We start from the raw sequence: 18,899 nt of genomic DNA on the forward strand, positions 1-18,899 counted from the left end.
GCAGTTTCAGGCTTGCTCTTGAGCAATCCAGTTTTTCTGCTGATATGAAGTACACCCCCTTGACACCCCGATACACCGTGCCCCCCTCCAGGACCAGAGCGGCTGCGCACCGGGAAGGCAAGCGCCAGGGCAGCCCTTCCGGGCCCTCCAATGGGACACCGCTTCGGTTCCTCCCTTAAGAAGCACTGAGAGCCCCCCGGGTCTCCGGGTGTCCGTCTCCCCAGCGCCCGCAGCCCCGCCTCCACCTGCCAGCTGTGTGGGGAGGGGGAAGGGACCAGCTCTACCTGAAAGGGCTTCTCTCCAGTATGAACCAGTTGGTGTCGTTTTAGTTTCGAGCTCTCAACAAAAGCTTTGCCACACTCTGCACAGACGTGGACTCGGGGGCCGTGGGTGTGCAGGTGCTTCCGCATGGCAGAGTTGTCCCTGAACATCTTCGTGCAGCCCTTCGGACAGAGAGAGCAGCTCAGCGGTTCGCACTGCCAACTGTTACGAAGGCCCCAACCACGGGAAACAGCCTTCACCGACCCAAGAACGAAACCACCCCCCGACCCCCACTTCCATTCCTCAGCAGCACAGTAGAAATATTAAATGACTTAAGACAAAACCCAGACAGCTGGAAAAGATCTTCCCGTTAAATGCAAGCCCTTGTGTTACAGACCAGGAAACTGAGGCTCAGAGATGTCTTTAAGTAGACTTGCCCAAGGTCACACTGCTCAGAGAAGCCGAGCTGGGGCTAGAACCCAGCAGCCTGGCTTCCAGCCACACCACAGCTGCCTCAGCCAACTCTGTCCCCAGACCAAGTACCAGAAGCCCCGGCAAACCACGGGGCTGAAATGACAGCCGTCCACCACCGCCTTTGGTGGGCCCCAGACTCTGCGCCGCAAGAGCGGGCGGTCACTCTCCGTCGCACACTGTCCCCTCTTCTCTCTTTGCCTCCTTCCCCTTCACAGAGAAGAAGAGGGTCTCCAAGGAATGGCAACTACAGAAGAAACTGATTTTGTGAGACACTAGGAAAAGCAGCAGCACACGGACACCGGAGCGGGAGGCGTGGGGCGGGCGGGGGGCTCTCGGGACCAGTGCGGCCTGCCCGGTTTCCTCTGCAGCTGCTGTCCAGGGAGGAGCGGGCGGGGGACGGGCGGACAGCACAAGAGGAGGAGGGTTTCACAGGCACGAGGGAGAGGGAAGCTGCGGCTTTGGCACCTTGACCCCTAGGCTGTGTTTCCATTTAGCAAATGGAATTTTTTTAAAAATGTAATTTGGAAGTACAAGGAGAAGCTAGAAAGAGCACAGGCACTTAGGACCTAACTGTTTTCAAATGCTTCTTTATGTGTTGGCCCCCAGAGGAACTCATTTTATATCTCAAAATCGCTACACTAAGCGTGTCGAAAAACCACACAAAGAAGCTGTGGGTGGTCGGTCACTCGACGGTCATCGCCGAATGAAACCCATTCTTCCTCAATTACTGATTTTCAAAAATCCTTTATCCCATGAAAACTTTCTGCCCACCTACATGATACTTCTTTTTCTGTTAGTTTTATACCCATCCAATTAAGTGTGAAACAGACCCAACCAACAATTCCAAGTACTTTTTAGGTGATCGTTTTCTTCAAAAGACACCGCATTTGAAAACAATTAGGCACCCCTATAAGTAACACGGAGTTGACAGGGAAAATAAAGAAAATCGTGAAGGGAATGTAGTTTTATGAGGCTTACTTGAGCAGCATCCAAATACTATCCAAATTTTCATAGTGAGTTTAGAGCCCCACAAAGGTCCAAGGGTGAGACAAAACCCAATGTCTTAAGACTGACTTGTTCATCATCCAAAAAGAAGAAATAAAACCCTAACATTGTGTATTTGATATACAGTAAGAGCAAAAACACTGGCGCCCTACAGCAGCCCCACTTTACAGTATTTAAATTTAAGTGGCCTTTACTGAACAAAACTTACATCACATATATAGCCTCTTGAATTTCAAAAACAAAGATTAGAGTTCCTCATTTAATTATCCAATGGAAATAACAGTGCAGATTGATTATGGGCTCTCTAGATCTTCACCGGCGTCTAACGAACACTTTTCCCCTAGCATTACTTACTTTATGAGGGCAAGCTATTGTTCTTGGAGCATCATCTTCTTTAATTTTTCTTGGCTTCATTCTTACCAAAAAGAAAAAAAAAAAAAAAGAAAAGAGAGAGAAAGAGAGATTTGTAGGAGTGGGTAGACTCATCTGGCATCAATCATATAGTCCCTAAAATGTTCTCCTTACAGATACAAACATCTACGGTTACAGTTTGTGTCCAGGAGGGAAGGGATACGACCGACCACACTCACTGGGTGCCCGTGACTGGGGCGCGCCCGCCCCGGCTCACCAGACGCGGGTGCTGGTGCTCACAAAGGCCGAGTCGCGGCCATGGTCTCGCAGTGAGCGAGCTGGGGCAGCGCAGACCGGAAGTGAGGTCTGCGAGCTTCGTGTATCTGCTCTTTCCTCTAAGCCCTTTAAATAACACAAGACCACCAGCCCAAACCACAGAGGAGTCTCTTAGTGGGAGCAGAGCAAGGTGTCCACAAGCAGCTGCTGTGATAACAAAGACACCTTGTGAAAAGGAAGCAGCAGATGGGGGAGGGTCTTAAACACAGATCCTACAAAACTGCTTAAAAAAAAAAAAAAAAAGGAGGGTTCGTTTCATACTGACAGACGTTATCTTCGAGAGATAATTTTTTAAAAGGGTACAGAAGAGTCCTTGTAAACAGAAGATCATTTATATACATTATCTCCGGAAAGAAACATAGTAAATGAACTTGGTGTTGGTGTTTTGGGGAGGAGCCCCCAGGGACGGGTGGACAGGTGGGAACACCCCATGCCCTTCCCCACTGCTGAATTTCATCATGCTACTACTTCTGATGGTGGGGGTAAGGAGGGAGGTTACTGCTTTTCAAATAAGATTTTTTTTTTTTTTTAAATGACAGAGATTTCTGGCCCTGCTTCGGGACGGGGGTATAACAGAGGAGTCCTGATCTTGCGGGCAGCAGAGCCCTGTATGGCCTGCCCAGGGAACTTTCTGACTTGGTAGCTTACCTACCTGCTATTTCCACTGAACCAACCTTTGGTCTTTTGTCAAAACTTTCTCTCCGAACACTCCCTACAGATCTGTGTGTGCTAGAGGGTGAGAGATTAAGAGCTCCTAGAGAAGCTAGAAAAACAGATTTACATCTCCGAGACAGATGTTCCTTCTGTCCCACTGCCTGCCCCCTCACTGTCCTACGTGAGGCTGCAGTTCGCCAATGAGTCGCGAGGTCAGCAGTGCCTTACCAGTAAGAGCTAACTTACCAGCACTCTCTCCTCACAAAAGACTTCTGCAGTCATCTTTAAGTTAGCAAAGACCCTAGCGCAAAGTCCTTCTTCACTCTTGAGCTGGGAAAAGGACGACCTGAAGATTTTGTTTTATAAAACCTGAACTGACAAAGTCATCTAGTTAAACTCTCCAACCCTGGAGGGGCGTTGTTGAACCAATTTATCTGGTGGCTGGAACTTACTGCTAAGGGGAGTCTGTTCAAAATTCTCCGAGTATTTCCAGCTTGCTATCTGCCCCCTTTCCAACCCGGCAAACACTCACTCTTTCTTCTACTTGGGGGATTACGCCATCAGTAAGCAAGTGTTTTCTAAATGCTTATGTCTATTGCATACAGAGCTTTGAACTTGCCTGTTATCTTAAACACCCGTAAACCCTGGAGCTGCTCTGAGCTCACGAACTTAAGACAAAAATCTGGTGCCACTGCGCCACCTGGAGGTCAGAGCAGAGTTTGGAAAACAACAGTGACCCAAATGAATGGGTTCTACTCCAATCAAGTAAGAAAAAAGGGTATTATTAAGAACCAGGCTTCTGTCTTCCCAATGAGTAACATTTCCTCTTTTGATGATTACACGGAAATGCTCTCTCTCTCTTGGCTGCGGACATGGCTACGTGATCGTGTCTGTCCAAATTCACAAGAGTGGTACTCACCTAAAAGAGGGTGAATTTTATTGTTTGAAAAATTCTATTAATACACCAACTTTTTAAAATGCCCACTGGGTTGACAGGTAAGTGGCAAAGACAACCACTGCCTGCCCCACCCATCTGGGGCTCCAATGCGGGGTCCCTGTCAGTGTGGCACCTGCTGCAGTGGGACAGATATGACCAGCCGACTCCCCACCCCCACATTTTCTTAAATTTATTCCCAGGAACTTGATTTTTAAAAAACCTTTTATCATGGAGATTTTCAAACATACACAAAATTAAAGGGCATGGTCCCCAAGTGCCATTAACCAAACACTCGATTTCTTAAATGTTATCATTAAGTGGGATTTTTCTTAAAATGTCCTTTGCAAAGTGTGGGGCCAGCACGTAGCAATGTAACTGATTTTAGAATGAAAGTTTAAAATGTATTTGGGCAAACACCCCTGGACACAAGAAGGAAGTGAAAGGTTTAACTGCAGCTACTCTCAAGCTCCTTGGCAAAGTGGCCTTCCTCACCAGAGCGGCGAACGAGGCAGTGTGTGTTGGTGCCTTTATATATTCGAAGGCAAACACTGAAAAGGTCATTTTCCAAAAACTAGATTCAAAGTCGGGGGTTTTTTTGGTGAGTAAAGACTAAAATTAATATCTTTGTGGCACCAACTTTTGTAGGCACCAACCTACAAAATAAAAAGAAGTATTTGAAATCCTAAAAAAGTCATTTTTGAAAAGACTAAAATAATATACTGCTACCTGGAACATCCCTTAAACCCGTCCAAACTATTCTGAATAACCAAGATCGGAGTTTTTCCTGGATACTTCACACAGGAGGCCACCAACGGCAGCGGGGGACACGGGGGCGGGCTTGACGCCAACTCCTACCAGATGCACGACCTTGAGCAAATCACTGCACTTCTCAGCCTCAGTTTCTCACTCTGTAAAAAGGTGGAATGCTACCAGCTTTGTAGCTGCCTAGACTCAAAGACAGCCTGTACGTGAAGCTCTCGGGGAATGACAGCTATTCTTATCCCCAGCTGTGGATTAAATGGGTCTAGCTAAAAATTAGTTCATGCCTTTAAAAAAAAAAAGGGCCAATCATATTTAACAACCCAGAAGGTTCCAGTGCTCCAAGCCACCATTTCTAACTAAAGGGCTGAGAGATTAGAGGAAAATGGCCTAAGCTGAGCAGAAAGGCACCCTGGGCAGATTACCAGTGGCGTGGAGGCGCAAGGTGCCAACAAGGGGAGCGAGTGCACGCTCTGTGCTGCACGGCTGCTAGCCCTGGCTCTCCGCACGCTGTGGGCGGGAGGGGGCGGGGGGCGGAGTGGGGGCAGCGCTGTAAAGGCTGGACTCTGGGACCAGAAGCCTGCAAGAGTCTCCTGGCACCGCTTCCAGCAAGGAGAAATCCAAGTTCTAAGTCAAAGCTTTAGGTCCCAGACACTGAGATGGACCATTTTTGAAGCAAAGATTCTCAAACGAGGATAAGTCTGTCCCCGGCAGCCTGGAAGCCCCAAGGGGACCTGCGCTGGGGGACGGGGGTGGCCAGAAGCCCCAGCGAAACCCAGTTCCAGCTCTCCCCTCTGCAACCGCCAACTCCCCTTCCTTCCTGGTGCCGAGGAGAGCAGCGCCCCTGGACAAACCAGACTACTGCTAGACCAAGTACGTCCCAGGGAGGCAGCACGCAGCCCTGCCACGTTCTTTCCACCCCGCCACCCCAGCTCATCCTCGAGCTACTCCTGAGAAGTCTCAGGGCAGACGACAACAAAAATAACCGACTTGTGGCTGACCTAACCACTTTTAATTCTCATCTGGCCAGACCAGAAGTTTCCAAAGGGCTAACTACAGGTAACGAAAAAGGCAAAAAGGCTGTTCATTTAATCTGGAACAAGAACTTGCCAGGTCCCACCTACTGGCCACATTCTGAAGTATTTAAAAAAGGACAGTCACCCCCCAATACCAGGACTTCTTACACTCGTGCCCCGCCCCGTAACTGATTTACTTACTCCTAACTGATTCTCTAGGCTCCGTGCGGCACGAATCTGAGCCATTCTTTGGTTAGTTCCAAGCCCAGTGCAGAAGCCCCTCACCCCAGCACACGGAGGAGAGGGAAAAGCAGCCAACACGCTACCCCAAGCCGACAGCTGAGCCATGGGGTACAGGAGGAAGAAGGAGGTTCTGTGCGTCTTTACAAGAGAAGACGAGGTCTGGCCCCCAACAATCTGCAACTTGGTGCCTCTCGTCTTCACTTTCAGAGTCCCAGTCACCACGGCTAGGGACCCCGGAAAACCCTCTTGAGCGGCTGGTTCTACACACCCTCAAAATGCAAAGACCTAACAAGAGAGGCCATTCCAGGCTCCAGTCTCTCTCACCACCGCCACCGTCCAATTAGAGTCGTGACAGTTTTCCGTGATCTGTTCTAGGGCTGGGGGCCCGAGGGCAAGGGACAATGGAGATGAGCAGGAGGGCAACCCTCCCCTTCACTTTGTGTACACTGTCGGGATGAGCGGGATCTCATTCCGTTCGGTGCACAAAAGGAAACCTTTGCAGAATGGTCAGAAAAGACAACACACTACATTCAGATGATTATGGAAAGAGATCGCCTACTGTGGACCGTAACTGGGTGCTGGGATCACATTTCCTGCTCTGTGAGTCCAACGGAGCAGCTTCAGGACCAAGGAGAGACTTGCAGAATCAGGCCAACAAGTTCTCTGAACTTCAATGACCGTCAACTTTACGCCCACTTTTAGGCCACGGTTTATTAGCACTGCCTCTCTCTTCAGGGGGTTTCTGATTATCTTCCTTTTTACAAAACTCTTCTCCCAAACCACCAAGACCTTCTGGCTTCTTACTCATTCTGCGCGCTGCTGCACGAACTCGAGTTCTCCTGAACAAAGCCCCACAACTCACCGACCGTCTGTTCTCAACTGAATGCGTGTCCAGCCTGCGGCAGAGCTGCCCCCCTAATTTTCTGGTTTGCCAGATTCTTCAGGAAGGCTTCCTTTTGATGTGTGCCGTCGTGTCCCTGAAGTATATCTTCCAATAACCCCCTCAGACAGGGTAGGTGCGACATAAAACGAATCCTTAGGTGTCTACAATGGCCACTTTCCTGCCCTGTATTTGACTGGCAGCTCTGCTCGATCAAGAAGGCTGTTTACAGAAACTCTCCCTTACAACTCTCAGAACCTGGCTCCACCGTCTTCTAATTATCCACTGTGGGTCAAGAAAGGTCTCATTCAGATCAGGTAGGGTTGAAGGCAGCCCTGAGGCAGGTGCAAGGCCACCTGGGAAACAAGCAGAAGCTTCTTTCTATTTGACAACAGTGACACGCACCCCCTGAGTGCAGGGCTGAAACCCCAGATCTTCTGTTCAGGAAACTGGGGACAAGCTTTCAGACCTGCTGCCTCAACTCAGCAGGGAGGGTGAACAACGCCAAGGGTCACCACACCTAGTCACATCTGCTCATGACCCCCAGATTCCTGCTCTCTGCGAAATCCCGCCGCAGCCCTCTGCTCCTACGCTGAAATCATTCTGCAACAGTAACTCAGAGAAATGGGCCCCATCCCTCTCCTGGACCTTCTGAGCACGCCCTTGGCTTCTGTGATGCCGTACGTACTTAGGGCCCTAAGCCATCACGGCTTGTCTAAACGAGCCCCGTGTCCTGCTGCTGGTTCCCTCAGCCACCGATCATAGGGCCTTACCCAGACTTTCCTCCCCAAAACCGCCCTCTCCACACCGTGGACGGCTGCGTCACTCTCAGCCGCAGCCACAGTGCAGAAGATGAGTTAGCCCTGACTTACCTCCTGAAACCTCCAAGTCCAACAGGGATGACTAACACCTAAACCCCAACCATGCCCACCCTGAGCCCCAAACCAGCACCACTCTTCCAATCTCACGCCGGCTGAGGCTTCGCAAGGCGCTGAGCTTCCATTCTAATTCCCCTCCAGGAGACACACAGCGGGGGTGGCTCTCCATCTCTCCCACCATCTCCTGACACCCTGATCTCATTTCTTCTTTCCGTCTGGCCACCGCAATCCTGGCTCAGGCCTTCAGGACCTCTCCCACTCGCGGTCTGTGCCCGCGCCACCCCAGCCTGGAGAGAGCAGACATGTCATTCCCTCCACATCAACCCCTGATCACAGAGCCCTCTCTCTACTGCTCACACGGTGGACTCCAGCAGCAGTCCACCACGCACTAAAAACATCCACAGATGTGGGGCCAGTATTCAGAGAACTCAGCGATCTCTTACACTTCAACTATCTTCCTACAGGCAGGCATCCAAATTCCCAGCCAAACCTACTTCTTCTTCTCGGAGCGCACGCCGAGCGGGCGCAGAGCGTCTCCCTTTCCACTGCGCTCACGCCACACTAGCATTAGGCCCACCATGGAACCCTCCCGCAATCCCCCTACCTCAGTGTTTTTCAGGGCTCAGGTCAGACGCCATCCCCTCTACAAGGCTTTCCTGGACTCCTGCCTTCCATAGCTCTATCCGTGGGGACTGCAGCCTCTACCCTCGATAAACTCCAAAGACGTTAACAAGAGATGACTAACTTTAAAAACACATGACAATACTAAACACTGGCATGCAATTCGACTCAATCTGCCCCCAAACTCAAACCTCATTGTTAATTCTACCTACAGATTCCATTTTTATTTGTACGGGGGGTGGGGGTGGGGGAGTGGGGGGGGGGGATGGAGTTACATAGCATACCCGTACTTAAAATACGAAAGCCAACAAAAGCTGGGAGACACAATGTCACGAACAAAAGGACAGAAGCCTTAACACTTTTGTTCAGCCGTGGTCAATCAGAAATAAGTTCAGGTGTAGTTTCCCTACGGCCGCAGTCTCACAGGATAGGAGAAAAGGGCACAAACCCCTTTATTATAATACCCCTGGCTCTGACACCCGTCTGACACTTGGAGAAACTGAGGCTCCAAATGGCAGGAGGTCACCCACCTTGTTTTTTTCTCTGGCAGGGCACACTCCAGGGCCTCCAGTCTTATCTACTCCACTCCGCTCGCAAGAGAAAGACAGACCAGGGTGCCCCTGCTCTGTTTCTGGATGGGTGGGGTCACAAAGAGATCTCTCTTCCTCCTCCTGCCCTCGCCCAAACGTCCTGGCTATTCCAGGCTCCGTGCAACCTCGGGGCGGGCCACAAACTCATCCGTCTGCCCCAGAGTTGATGAGTTCATTTCACATTTTATTTAAAATGGTCTCTGAGTGTGTTCTCAGGTCCTTGTAGAAACTGCCCAACAGTGCTGGGGAACAAATACTACAAAAGGGGAGAGAGGCTTCTGCGGGAGCCCTGCCCGCTTCAGGCAAACACGCCTCCAGACCTTCCTGACTGCCCACCTTGGTCGGTCACAGGGGGCCCCCACCATAAATATTTGATCTCTTCCTGTCATGCCTGCTTCAGTGAACCAAACCCCAGGAGCGTAACTGATGACACGCTGGAAAAGGATCTGATGACTCCTTTCCGGTCAGCTCTGCCCGCCCGGCTCCAAGCCAGGCCCCCGAAGCTTGCTCTAGCTCACAAGGCGTCCAGCTGGTGTGAGGACCCATATTTCCAATCAACCTCTGTGCAATTTTATGTATTCACAAGCAATTAGGAGCTATGGAATTAAGAAGCATTTGCCTCACCTTACTGTCTGCAAGGATCTAAAATGGGGCCACACACATCACTAGCAGAGTTACCCCCACAAACAAAACGAACTGCTTTTGTTTTCCCAAGTTTCCCTGGACTAAGACTACCAGCCACCACTGTAACTTACGCACAAGGAACACGGCTGCCGACTCTCAAGTACTTTCTATAATTAGAGAGAAAGGAAAGTTCTGAGGGCTTACCTAGCGAATTCTGCCAGTTGTTTGGGGTCTGAGAGGTCAATGCCAGGTATCCCTCCAGGAGGAAGCTTCTTCCCTGTCATATACTCTGAATAATCAGGAGGGGAGTTCTCTCCAATGATCTGCTCTTCAACCACTGTCTCATGGTCAATATCTTTTTTTTCATCTGAAACACACCATAAGATTGATTATTTTAGTGGAGGAAAAATGTGTATTGGGCAAATACATTCTAAAAACTATGAAAAGTGCTTTCATTAGCAGCTTCGGGAGCGGATGATTTAGAGCTGCTAATCCAACTTAACCACCCAGTCTTTCTCCTCAGTCTCCTGAAATCCTGGTTCTGCTTCAAGGTCACCAATATCCGCGATGCCCAACCAGCAGACCTTTGCGCTCGTGCTCCTCAGCCTGGCGGCAATGTTCCCCACTCTGACGCGGCGGTCACTTGCCTGGTTCGGCTCCCACTTCTTGAACTGCTCCTCCTCCCACCACTCCCCAAGAGTTCTGCTTTCTGTCCACCCACACATTCTGTTAGCAACACAGCGATGTGGACCCGAGTCTGATGCCCCGCTTCCGCCCTGCAGCCTTCCCTCTCGCGGCTCCCCCCTCCCTCTCCCATCGCACTCTGCGGCCCTTTCAGCTCTTTAGGGACCCTGATGCAGGCAAGTTACATACAATCACAGCAATGTGATTTTCGTTGGCCCCTCCCACTAGACAGCACGTGCCACGAGGACAGGAGTGCTTGTCAGTTTCGATCCCCAGGTATCCCCAGAGCCTGGCGCAGTCTGCACAGAACTGGCCCTCAACAGTCGTGTGTTCAAGGAATGCAGGACATCTCTACTTGTATGACTACTGTCACAAATCCAACAGGCTAAAAAAAAGGAATATGGATCCCCGTAATTCATCTCCTACATCCCAAACACCAAATCCTATTGGTTTTTATTTTTTTAAAAGATTTTATTTATTTATTCGACAGAGAGAGATCACAAGTAGGCAGAAAGGCAGGCAGAGAGAGAGAGAGGAGGAAGCAGGCTCCCCACCAAGGAGAGAGCCCAATGCGGGGCTCGATCCCAGGACCCCGAGACCATGACCTGAGCCGAAGGCAGAGGCTTTAACCCTCTGAGCCACCCAGGCGCCCCTCCTATTGGTTTTTAGAAGGTCTTCGTCCTTTGTCCCACGGCCATCAAGTTAGCTCTTACTATCTCATACCTCAACGACTAACATAATTTTTTAACTTATCTTCCCCATTCTGTTCTCTGCCATAATGATGCTATAAAGGATCAACTGATACAGAAAATGCAGCTGATGTATTTCCACCTTGTACGAACCCTTCAGAAGTGTAAATTACACTTGGCCTCCTGGGCCCCCTGTGCCTTGGTCCCGTTTACACAGCTAGCCGGGCCTTCCATTTCTCCTAGGCAGGCGCCCTCCACAACACAACCAGGCCATGCTCCGCCCAGGGCTTGTTGACTCTACTGCTCTGGCCTCAGCTTCTTACCTTTACCTTGAACCTACGTTAGGTCTTGATAACGACACTGACAAACTCTAAATCATGCTGTTCTGAATTTTTGCTGGCCTCGCCTCTTACGCTGGGGTCGAGCCCCCAGAGGCCCAAACTGGTTGGTCTGTAACTATGTTGTGCTGAAAGCAGAAAATAAAGACACTCCAAAGTGTTCCCTGCTGACTGAAACGTCCTGCTTCTCCATGAAAATGTTTCACAAACGGTGAAGTGAAAATTGGCTTGTTCAATTCTCACCCCTCCATCAGAGTTTAAAAAAAAAAAAAAAAACAAAAAACCAACAAACAAGACTAAAGGGGCGTCCGGGAGGCTCAGTCAGTCAGTTAAAGCATTTGACTCTTGATTTCATCTCAGGCCATGATCTGAGGGTATCAAACCCCGCATGGGGCTCCGTGCTGAGCGCGAAGTGTGCTGGACATGCTCTCTCCCACTCCGCCTCGGCCCCCATGTGCACACGCTCTCTCTCCCTAAAATAAATCTTAAGACAAAAACAAAACACAAGACCAAACCAAACCCTACAAGAGACATCACTATCAAAATATAATGTCTAGCTGCTTATTATCAGGTTCTCTGACATCAGGGTACAACGCAAGTTAAAGACAAAATGTTGGGGTGTCTGGGTGGCACAGTCAGTTAAGCCTCTGACTCCGAGTTTCAGCTCAGGTCTCGGGGTTGTGAGACTGAGCCCCGTGTCGGGCTCCGCACTCAGCACGCAGCCCCGCCAAGTAGGTTCATTTGATTCAAGTGGTCACTATGTTCAATCACTCAGATGAAAAACAAAGAACAGGATACCTTTTCTTTTTTAAAGATTTTATTTATTTGACAGACAGAGATCACAAGTAGGCAGAGAGGCAGGCAGAGAGAGGGGGAAGCAGGCTCCCTGCTGAGCAGAGAGCCCGATGGACTCTGAGACCTCTGAGACCCAGGGCCCTGAGACCATGACCTGAGCCGAAGGCAGAGGCTTATTAACCCACTGAGTCCCCCCGGCGCCCCGGGCATACGATACTTTTACATTATAAAATGTCTCTCTCCCACCACTCACTTATTTTTCAAAAATTTTAAGTCATCCCCTACACATACGTAGGGTTGACCCTGAGATCAAGCGTCGCCCGCTCCACCAGCTGAGCCATCCAGGACTGCCCCCTCATTCTGGAAAACGTTACACGTCTCCGCCAGGAATCAGAGGGCAGCAGCATCGCACTGAAAGGTTACTCGACAGGCGGTTTTCATTACCGCGCACAGCCCCCGAGAGGCGGGCAAACTCGCAAGTCCACCCGGCACAGGAGAAAGCGGAGGCCCAGACAGGCGGTGCAGCTTGCTCTGGGCTAATAACTAGTCAGCCAGGGGCCTCGTGAACACAGGAAGCCTCCCTGCCGGCCCCGGGTCCTTCGCTGTCAAGCCCAGCGGCCTTCAGTTCCGAGCTAGAACCATCTCTACATGCCGGTAACCTCCGTACGGACGACGCAGCCCAAGGGAACAGCCAGATCATTCACGAAGGGCAGGAAACGTGGCTAGCGATCCTAAGTGACAAAGCCAGGACTCTGCACTGTAACCAGGTTTTCTCTCGGGGCTGTGGTCATCCCCTCACCCTCCAGCCTTCCCCCTGAGGAGCAACTACCACCACTCGCCTTTCAGGTGCTCCAGAAACGCTCGGGCGGGCAGGAGAGCTGTTTTTCCGCCCTGACTTTGGGTACTTCCGACAGAAGAATGGAAGCAAAGCAGAGGGCCCCTGCCGCTGCAAGGAAGCTGTGATGAGAACCACGTCTCCGGTAAGCTGGGACACATGCCGGACACATTCCGGGATTACCGACTCACAGACTAGGGGCGCCACCAGCTGCCTTCGGCTCAGTCATGATCCCAAGGTGCTGGATCGAGCCCCGAATGGGGCTGCCTGCTCTGCGGGGAGACTGCTTCTCCCCCTTCCGCTCCCCCTGCTTGTGCTCCCTCTCTCAAATAAATGAATAAAACGTTTAAAAAGAAAGAAAAAGGGATCACAGGCTAGCTCACACTCCCTGCACAGTTCAACGCCTATTAACCGAGGGTCTCCTCATCTGGCACTGTTCCAAGTCCCCCGAAACAAAACAAAGCCTCTGCCCTCAAAGAACTTTTATTCTAGTGGGTGAAGCCGTCTTAGCTCAGGCTGCTCTAACAAAATACCACAGACAGGGGGCTTCGAAAAGAATTTACCCCTCATGGTCTTGCAGACTAAGATGCCCTCCAATTCAGTTCCCGGTAAAGGCGTGCTACCCTGGCTTGTCAAAGAGCCTTCTTGCTGCGCCCCTCCATGGCGGGGAGACGGATCGTCATCTCTGTCTCTTTTTACCTAAAAGGGCACTAATCCCACCAGGAGGGCTCCACCCTCCTAACCTGATTACTTCCCAAAGGCCCCACTGTCAAATACCTTTACGCTGGAGACTGGGACTTTAGCTCATGAATTCTGGGGAGACAGAAACAAGTCAAAAGAGGAAATGCTTCCTGAGGCTTGAGACTCAGCTCTCAGACCCAACGCTCAACAATGCCCAGCACCCAGACGCCAACGCCAGCACGAACTGGAAGCCGTGTATGGAGTGAGTCTAAGCAGAGACCGACAAGTTTTACGATCCCCAAGTACTGCCAGTGGGCCCAACCCAGCCTGACAGCCTTCCCACCACCACTTATGGTTTCCTTTCTATTATTTTATCTTTTATTTACACACACGCACGCACACACAGAAAATCTCAAGCAGTCTCTACACCCAGCACAGAGCTGATGTGGGGCTAGATGTCATAACCCTGAGATCATGGCCTGAGCTGAAATCAAGAGCTGGACACAACGTAACGAGCCGCCCAGGTGCCCCCTCCTTTCTACAGTTTAAACAAATTCTGGTTAAGCAGACATGAACATAATAGTTATCATTTCAACCATCTGTGAAATGTCCAAACCAGTGGCATCAGGTACACTCACAATGCTGTATACCCATCACCACCATCTATACCCGAGACTCCTTGTCCCCAACAGATACCCGGTACCCACTGCACACCTGCCCCGCCCCCGGTGGCCTCTATTCTACTTCCTCTTCCTATAAATCTGTCTACTCTAGGTACCTTTTTTTTTTTTTAAGGATTTTATTTATTTATTTGACAGAGATCACAAGCAGGCAGAGAGGCAGGTGTGGGGGGGCAGGCTCCCCGCTGTGCAGAAAGCCTGGTGTGGGGCTCGATCCCAGGACCCTGGTATCACGACCTGAGCCAAAGGCAGAGGCTTTAACCCACTGAGCCACCCAAACGCCCCTCTAGGTACCTTTTATAAATGGAATCAAACAGTATTGGTCCTTCTGTGTCTGGCTGACCACATGTCTTCAAGGTCTACCCATGTACTAGCATGCTAGCATGTACAAAACTTCATTCTTTTTCACATTTGAATAATATATATTTTTAAAGATTTTATTTATTTATTTGACAGACAGAGATCACAAGTAGGCAGAGAGGCAGGCAGAGAGAGAGAGGGTGAAACAGGCTCCCTGCTGAGCAGAGAGCCCGATGTGGGGCTCAATCCCAGGACCCTGAGATCATGACCTGAGCTGAAGGCAGAGGCTTAACCCACTGAGCTGAATAATATTCTTGTATGGACATACCACATTTTGTTTATCCACTCATCCACTGATAGACACAGGAGCTGCTTCCCCCTTCTGGCTGCTGTGAATCATGCTATTATGGACAATGGTGTGCACATATGCCACCTATTGTTAGAAACAGCTTTACTGAAGCACAGCCATGCTTGTTTGTTCACATGTTACCTTTGGCTACTTTCCTGCTGCAATAACACTGGCACTGATTAGGTGCTTTAGGATAGCCTATGAAACCTGTAACATTACTATTTAGGCCTTTACAGAAAAAAAGTTTATTGACCTCTCACCTACATGATGGAATTTTACTTAGAAAATAGGATTTAAAACTCTAGTGGAGATTTTTCTAGTGAAACAGGAACAACAGTGAGATTACCCTATGATGGGATTTACTTCCAAAAGAGACATCAACCTGTCTTTAAAACAGGTTAGAGGGACCCCTGGGTGGCTCAGTTGGCTGGACGACTGCCTTCGGCTCAGGTGCTGATCCCGGAGTCCGAGGATCCAGTCCCGCATCGGGCTCTCGGCTCCACGGGGAGTCTGCTTCTCCCTCTGACTTTCTCCTTGCTCATGCTCTCTCTCACTGTCTCTCTCTCAAATAAATAAATAAAATAAAATCTTAAAACAAAACAAAACAAAAAAACAGGTTAGAGAGGGGCGCCTGGGTGGTTCAGTAGGTTAAGCTTCTGCCTTCGGCTCGGGTCATGATCTCAGGGTCCTGGGATCCAGCCGCGCATCGGGCTCTCTGCTCAACAGGGAACCTGCTTCTCCCTCTCTCTCTGCCTACTTGTGGTCTCTGTCAACTAAATAAATAAAATCTTAAATAAATAAATAAATAAACAGGTTAGAGGGGCCCCTGGGTGGCTCAGTGGGTTGAGCTTCTGCCTTCAGCTCAGGTCTTAATCTCAGGGTCCTGGGATCGAGCCCCGAGTCAGGCTCTCTGCTCAGTGGAGAGCCCGCTTCCTCCTCTCTCTCTGCCTGCCTCTGTCAAATGAATAAATAAAATCTTTAAAAAAAATAAAGTAAAATAAAACAGGTCAGATTTGAGTCCTATTTTGGAGGAGGACTACACAAGTCCAGGTAATAAACGAGAGGGGGTACGGTGGGAGGAAAAGGGAGGTTAACTATGCCTTCTAAGTTTCTGGGTTGCACTTCTGGGGGAAGGTCATGGGCCAAGCAGGAGAGTAAGGGGCAAAGAGACCACGTGCGGCAGAGGACCTGGAGACACCTTGTGGACAGACAGACCTCAAGGAGGTACTTGGATATGCAAGTGTGGGGACAAAAGAAATTGAGGCTGAAGAGAAATTCAGACATCACTGGCACATGGCCTCTATTCAAAGCCAGAGAGATAAATGGTATCTACTGAAAAAAATATATAGACAGAGAGAGGGTACAGAACGAACACCTGGGTAACGGCAACCCTGAGGGAGACCGCAAAGAAAAGTCTAGATGCTCTGCCTCATGAGTACTGAACTCAGTGACTTACCAAGTGAAAGTGATGCACAGTTGAGGCGGTCCGTCCTGAGTACAGACAATAACCACATGGTCTGTACGTAAAACCAAAATAAAACTGATTAAAGACAATCTGATTCGGATGACCACCACACACACACACCTACACTTCTGAACATGATCCAATACTCTTGCCTTAAAAAAACTTTTGTTGGGTCTTTCTAGATAATTGCCGTGTGCTTTCATAATATGTATTTCAACTTCACATTACCACTTCTGTTACTTATTCCTTCATAAACCGCGTATGCCACGAAAGTTCAGAGTGAACTCTTTGAAGACCAGCACCAGAAATCATCAAAAGGGTCAATAACTACTCAACAACAGGGCGCCTGGGTGGCTCAGTGGGTTAAGCCGCTGCCTTCGGCTCAGGTCATGATCTCAGGGTCCTGGGATCGAGTCCCGCATCGGGCTCTCTGCTTGGCGGGGAGCCTGCTTCCTCCTCTCTCTGCCTGCCTCTCTGTCTACTGTGATCTCTCTCTGTCAAATAAATAAATAAAATCTTTTAAAAAAATAAAAATAAAAAAAATAACTACTCAACAACACAATGTCAGGAAATAAACTATTTATATAAATAGAAATCATATTTTGAAGAAAGCTGCTTGAGAAATGACAAAAGATGTTTGGTTTTATGGTCGGAGAAATTAAAGACAATGTTTGCCATCTTCTAGTTTTTTTTTTTAAGATTTTATTTATTTATTTGACAAAGACACAGCAAGAGAGGATCACAAGCAGGGGGAGTGGGAGAGGGAGAAACAGGTTTCCCGCCCAGCAGGGAGCCCGATGCCAGGCTCCATCCCAGGACTCCAGGATCATGACCAGAGCAAAAGGCAGATGCTTAAAGACTAAGCCCCCTAGGTTCTAAGAAAACATTTTTTTTTAAAGATTTTATTTATTTATTTGACAGAGAGAAATCACAAGTAGGCAGAGAGGCAGGCAGAGAGAGAGAGAGAGAGGGAAGCAGGCTCCCTGCTGAGCAGAGAGCCCGATACAGGACTCGATCCCAGGACCCTGAGATCATGACCTGAGCTGAAGGCAAAGGCTTAACCCACTGAGCCACCCAGGCGCCCCTAAGAAAACATTTTAATGAGAACTTCTCATCACACCTGGATCAGGTGATTCCAGTACTCACTAACACTGGCTAAAAGCAGACCACCTACAACAACCAGACCAAAGTAAAATGGCCTTAGCTGGAAGATATGGAAAAACAAAATCTAGCCAGTGCCACCTATAAATGGGGCACACATTTTGTATTCAAATGGTTTGGAGGCAGGGGATCCTCTTTCTGCCAACCGCAGGTGCCCTCTGCTACCTCCAGTGCTCCCCGAGTCCTTCCCTCGCTAGTCTCCTCACAGAAGCAGTTCACCATTTCCCACCATCACAAGTGTGAGTGCAGCACTCTAACGTAGTTTAAGAGGAAAACCATTCGCTTAACTTTTATTACAGCATATGTTTGTAATCGTTCTATTATTATCGTTAATCAGCAATTTTTTTAAGGTTTTATTTATGGGGGCGGTTAGGAGCAGAGGGAGAGGGAGAAGCAGACGCCCCATGAGCAAGAAGCTGGCCACAGGCTTGATCCCAGGACCCTGAGATCATGACCTGAGCCGAAGACAGAGGCTTTAACCCACTGAGCAGTTGCCCCTCAGCAGTTATGTTTTGTTTTGTTTCGTTTTTTTCCAATTTTTATTTATTTGTCGGAGAGCACACAGGCAGGCAGAGTGGCAGGCGAAGGCAGACGGTGAAGCAGGATCCCCACTGAGCAGGGGGCCCGATGTGGAACTCGATCCCAGGACACTGGGATCACAACGGCTGCCTAACCTACTGAGCCACTCAGGCATCCCTCAGCAGTTAAGTTTTAAGTGGGTGTGGTGCCAGACCTCTACCGGGGTCTTGGAGCGCACCCCCACAGATTAAGGAGGGGCTCCTGTATAAACAAGCCCGTCCTATCCCCACCTCTCAACTATTCTGCTCACGTCTTCATTACCGAAGCCAGCCTCATTCTCAGCCTGGTTTGAGAGGCAAAGCAGAGACTCAGAATAACTTCGGTCAAAAAGATAGTGATGGGGGGGGCACCCGCATGGCTCGGTCAGTTAAGCAGCTGCCTTTGGCTCACGTCATGATCCCAGGGTCCTGGGATCGAATCCCGCACTGGGCTCCCCGTAAGCAAGGACCCTGCTTCTCTTTCTCAGTCTCTGGCTGCCACTCTGCCTGCTTGTGTGCTCGCTCTCTCTCTCTGACAAATAAATAAATAAAATCTTAAAAAAAAAAAAAAAAGAAAAGAAAAGAAAAAGGCAATGGGACACCTGGCTGGCGCAGCTGGCAAAACATGTGAGTCTGGATCTTGGGGCCATGAGTTCGAGCTCCACATGGGGGAGGAGGACTGTACTTTAAATAAGTAAATAGTCTTTGAATAAAGACTCAAATATATTTTTAAAAA

The 18,899-nt window shown here is 49.5% G+C and overlaps 1 protein-coding gene across 1 annotated transcript in view; it reads right to left on the bottom strand.

Annotated features, from left to right (window-relative positions):
- Positions 1-18,899, bottom strand: part of YY1 (YY1 transcription factor) — a 34,358-nt gene that overhangs the window by 5,681 nt on the left and 9,778 nt on the right. Inside the window, exons 2-4 of the mRNA XM_082737694.1 lie at positions 9,834-9,996; positions 2,095-2,155; positions 285-443 (exon numbers count right to left, since the gene is read on the bottom strand). Coding sequence (XP_082593820.1) covers positions 285-443; positions 2,095-2,155; positions 9,834-9,996 — 383 coding nt within the window. The remainder of the gene's footprint in view (positions 1-284; positions 444-2,094; positions 2,156-9,833; positions 9,997-18,899) is intronic.

Source organism: Mustela nivalis, assembly GCF_964662115.1.
Source record: "Mustela nivalis genome assembly, chromosome: 6".
Taxonomy (NCBI): Eukaryota; Metazoa; Chordata; class Mammalia; order Carnivora; family Mustelidae; genus Mustela; species Mustela nivalis.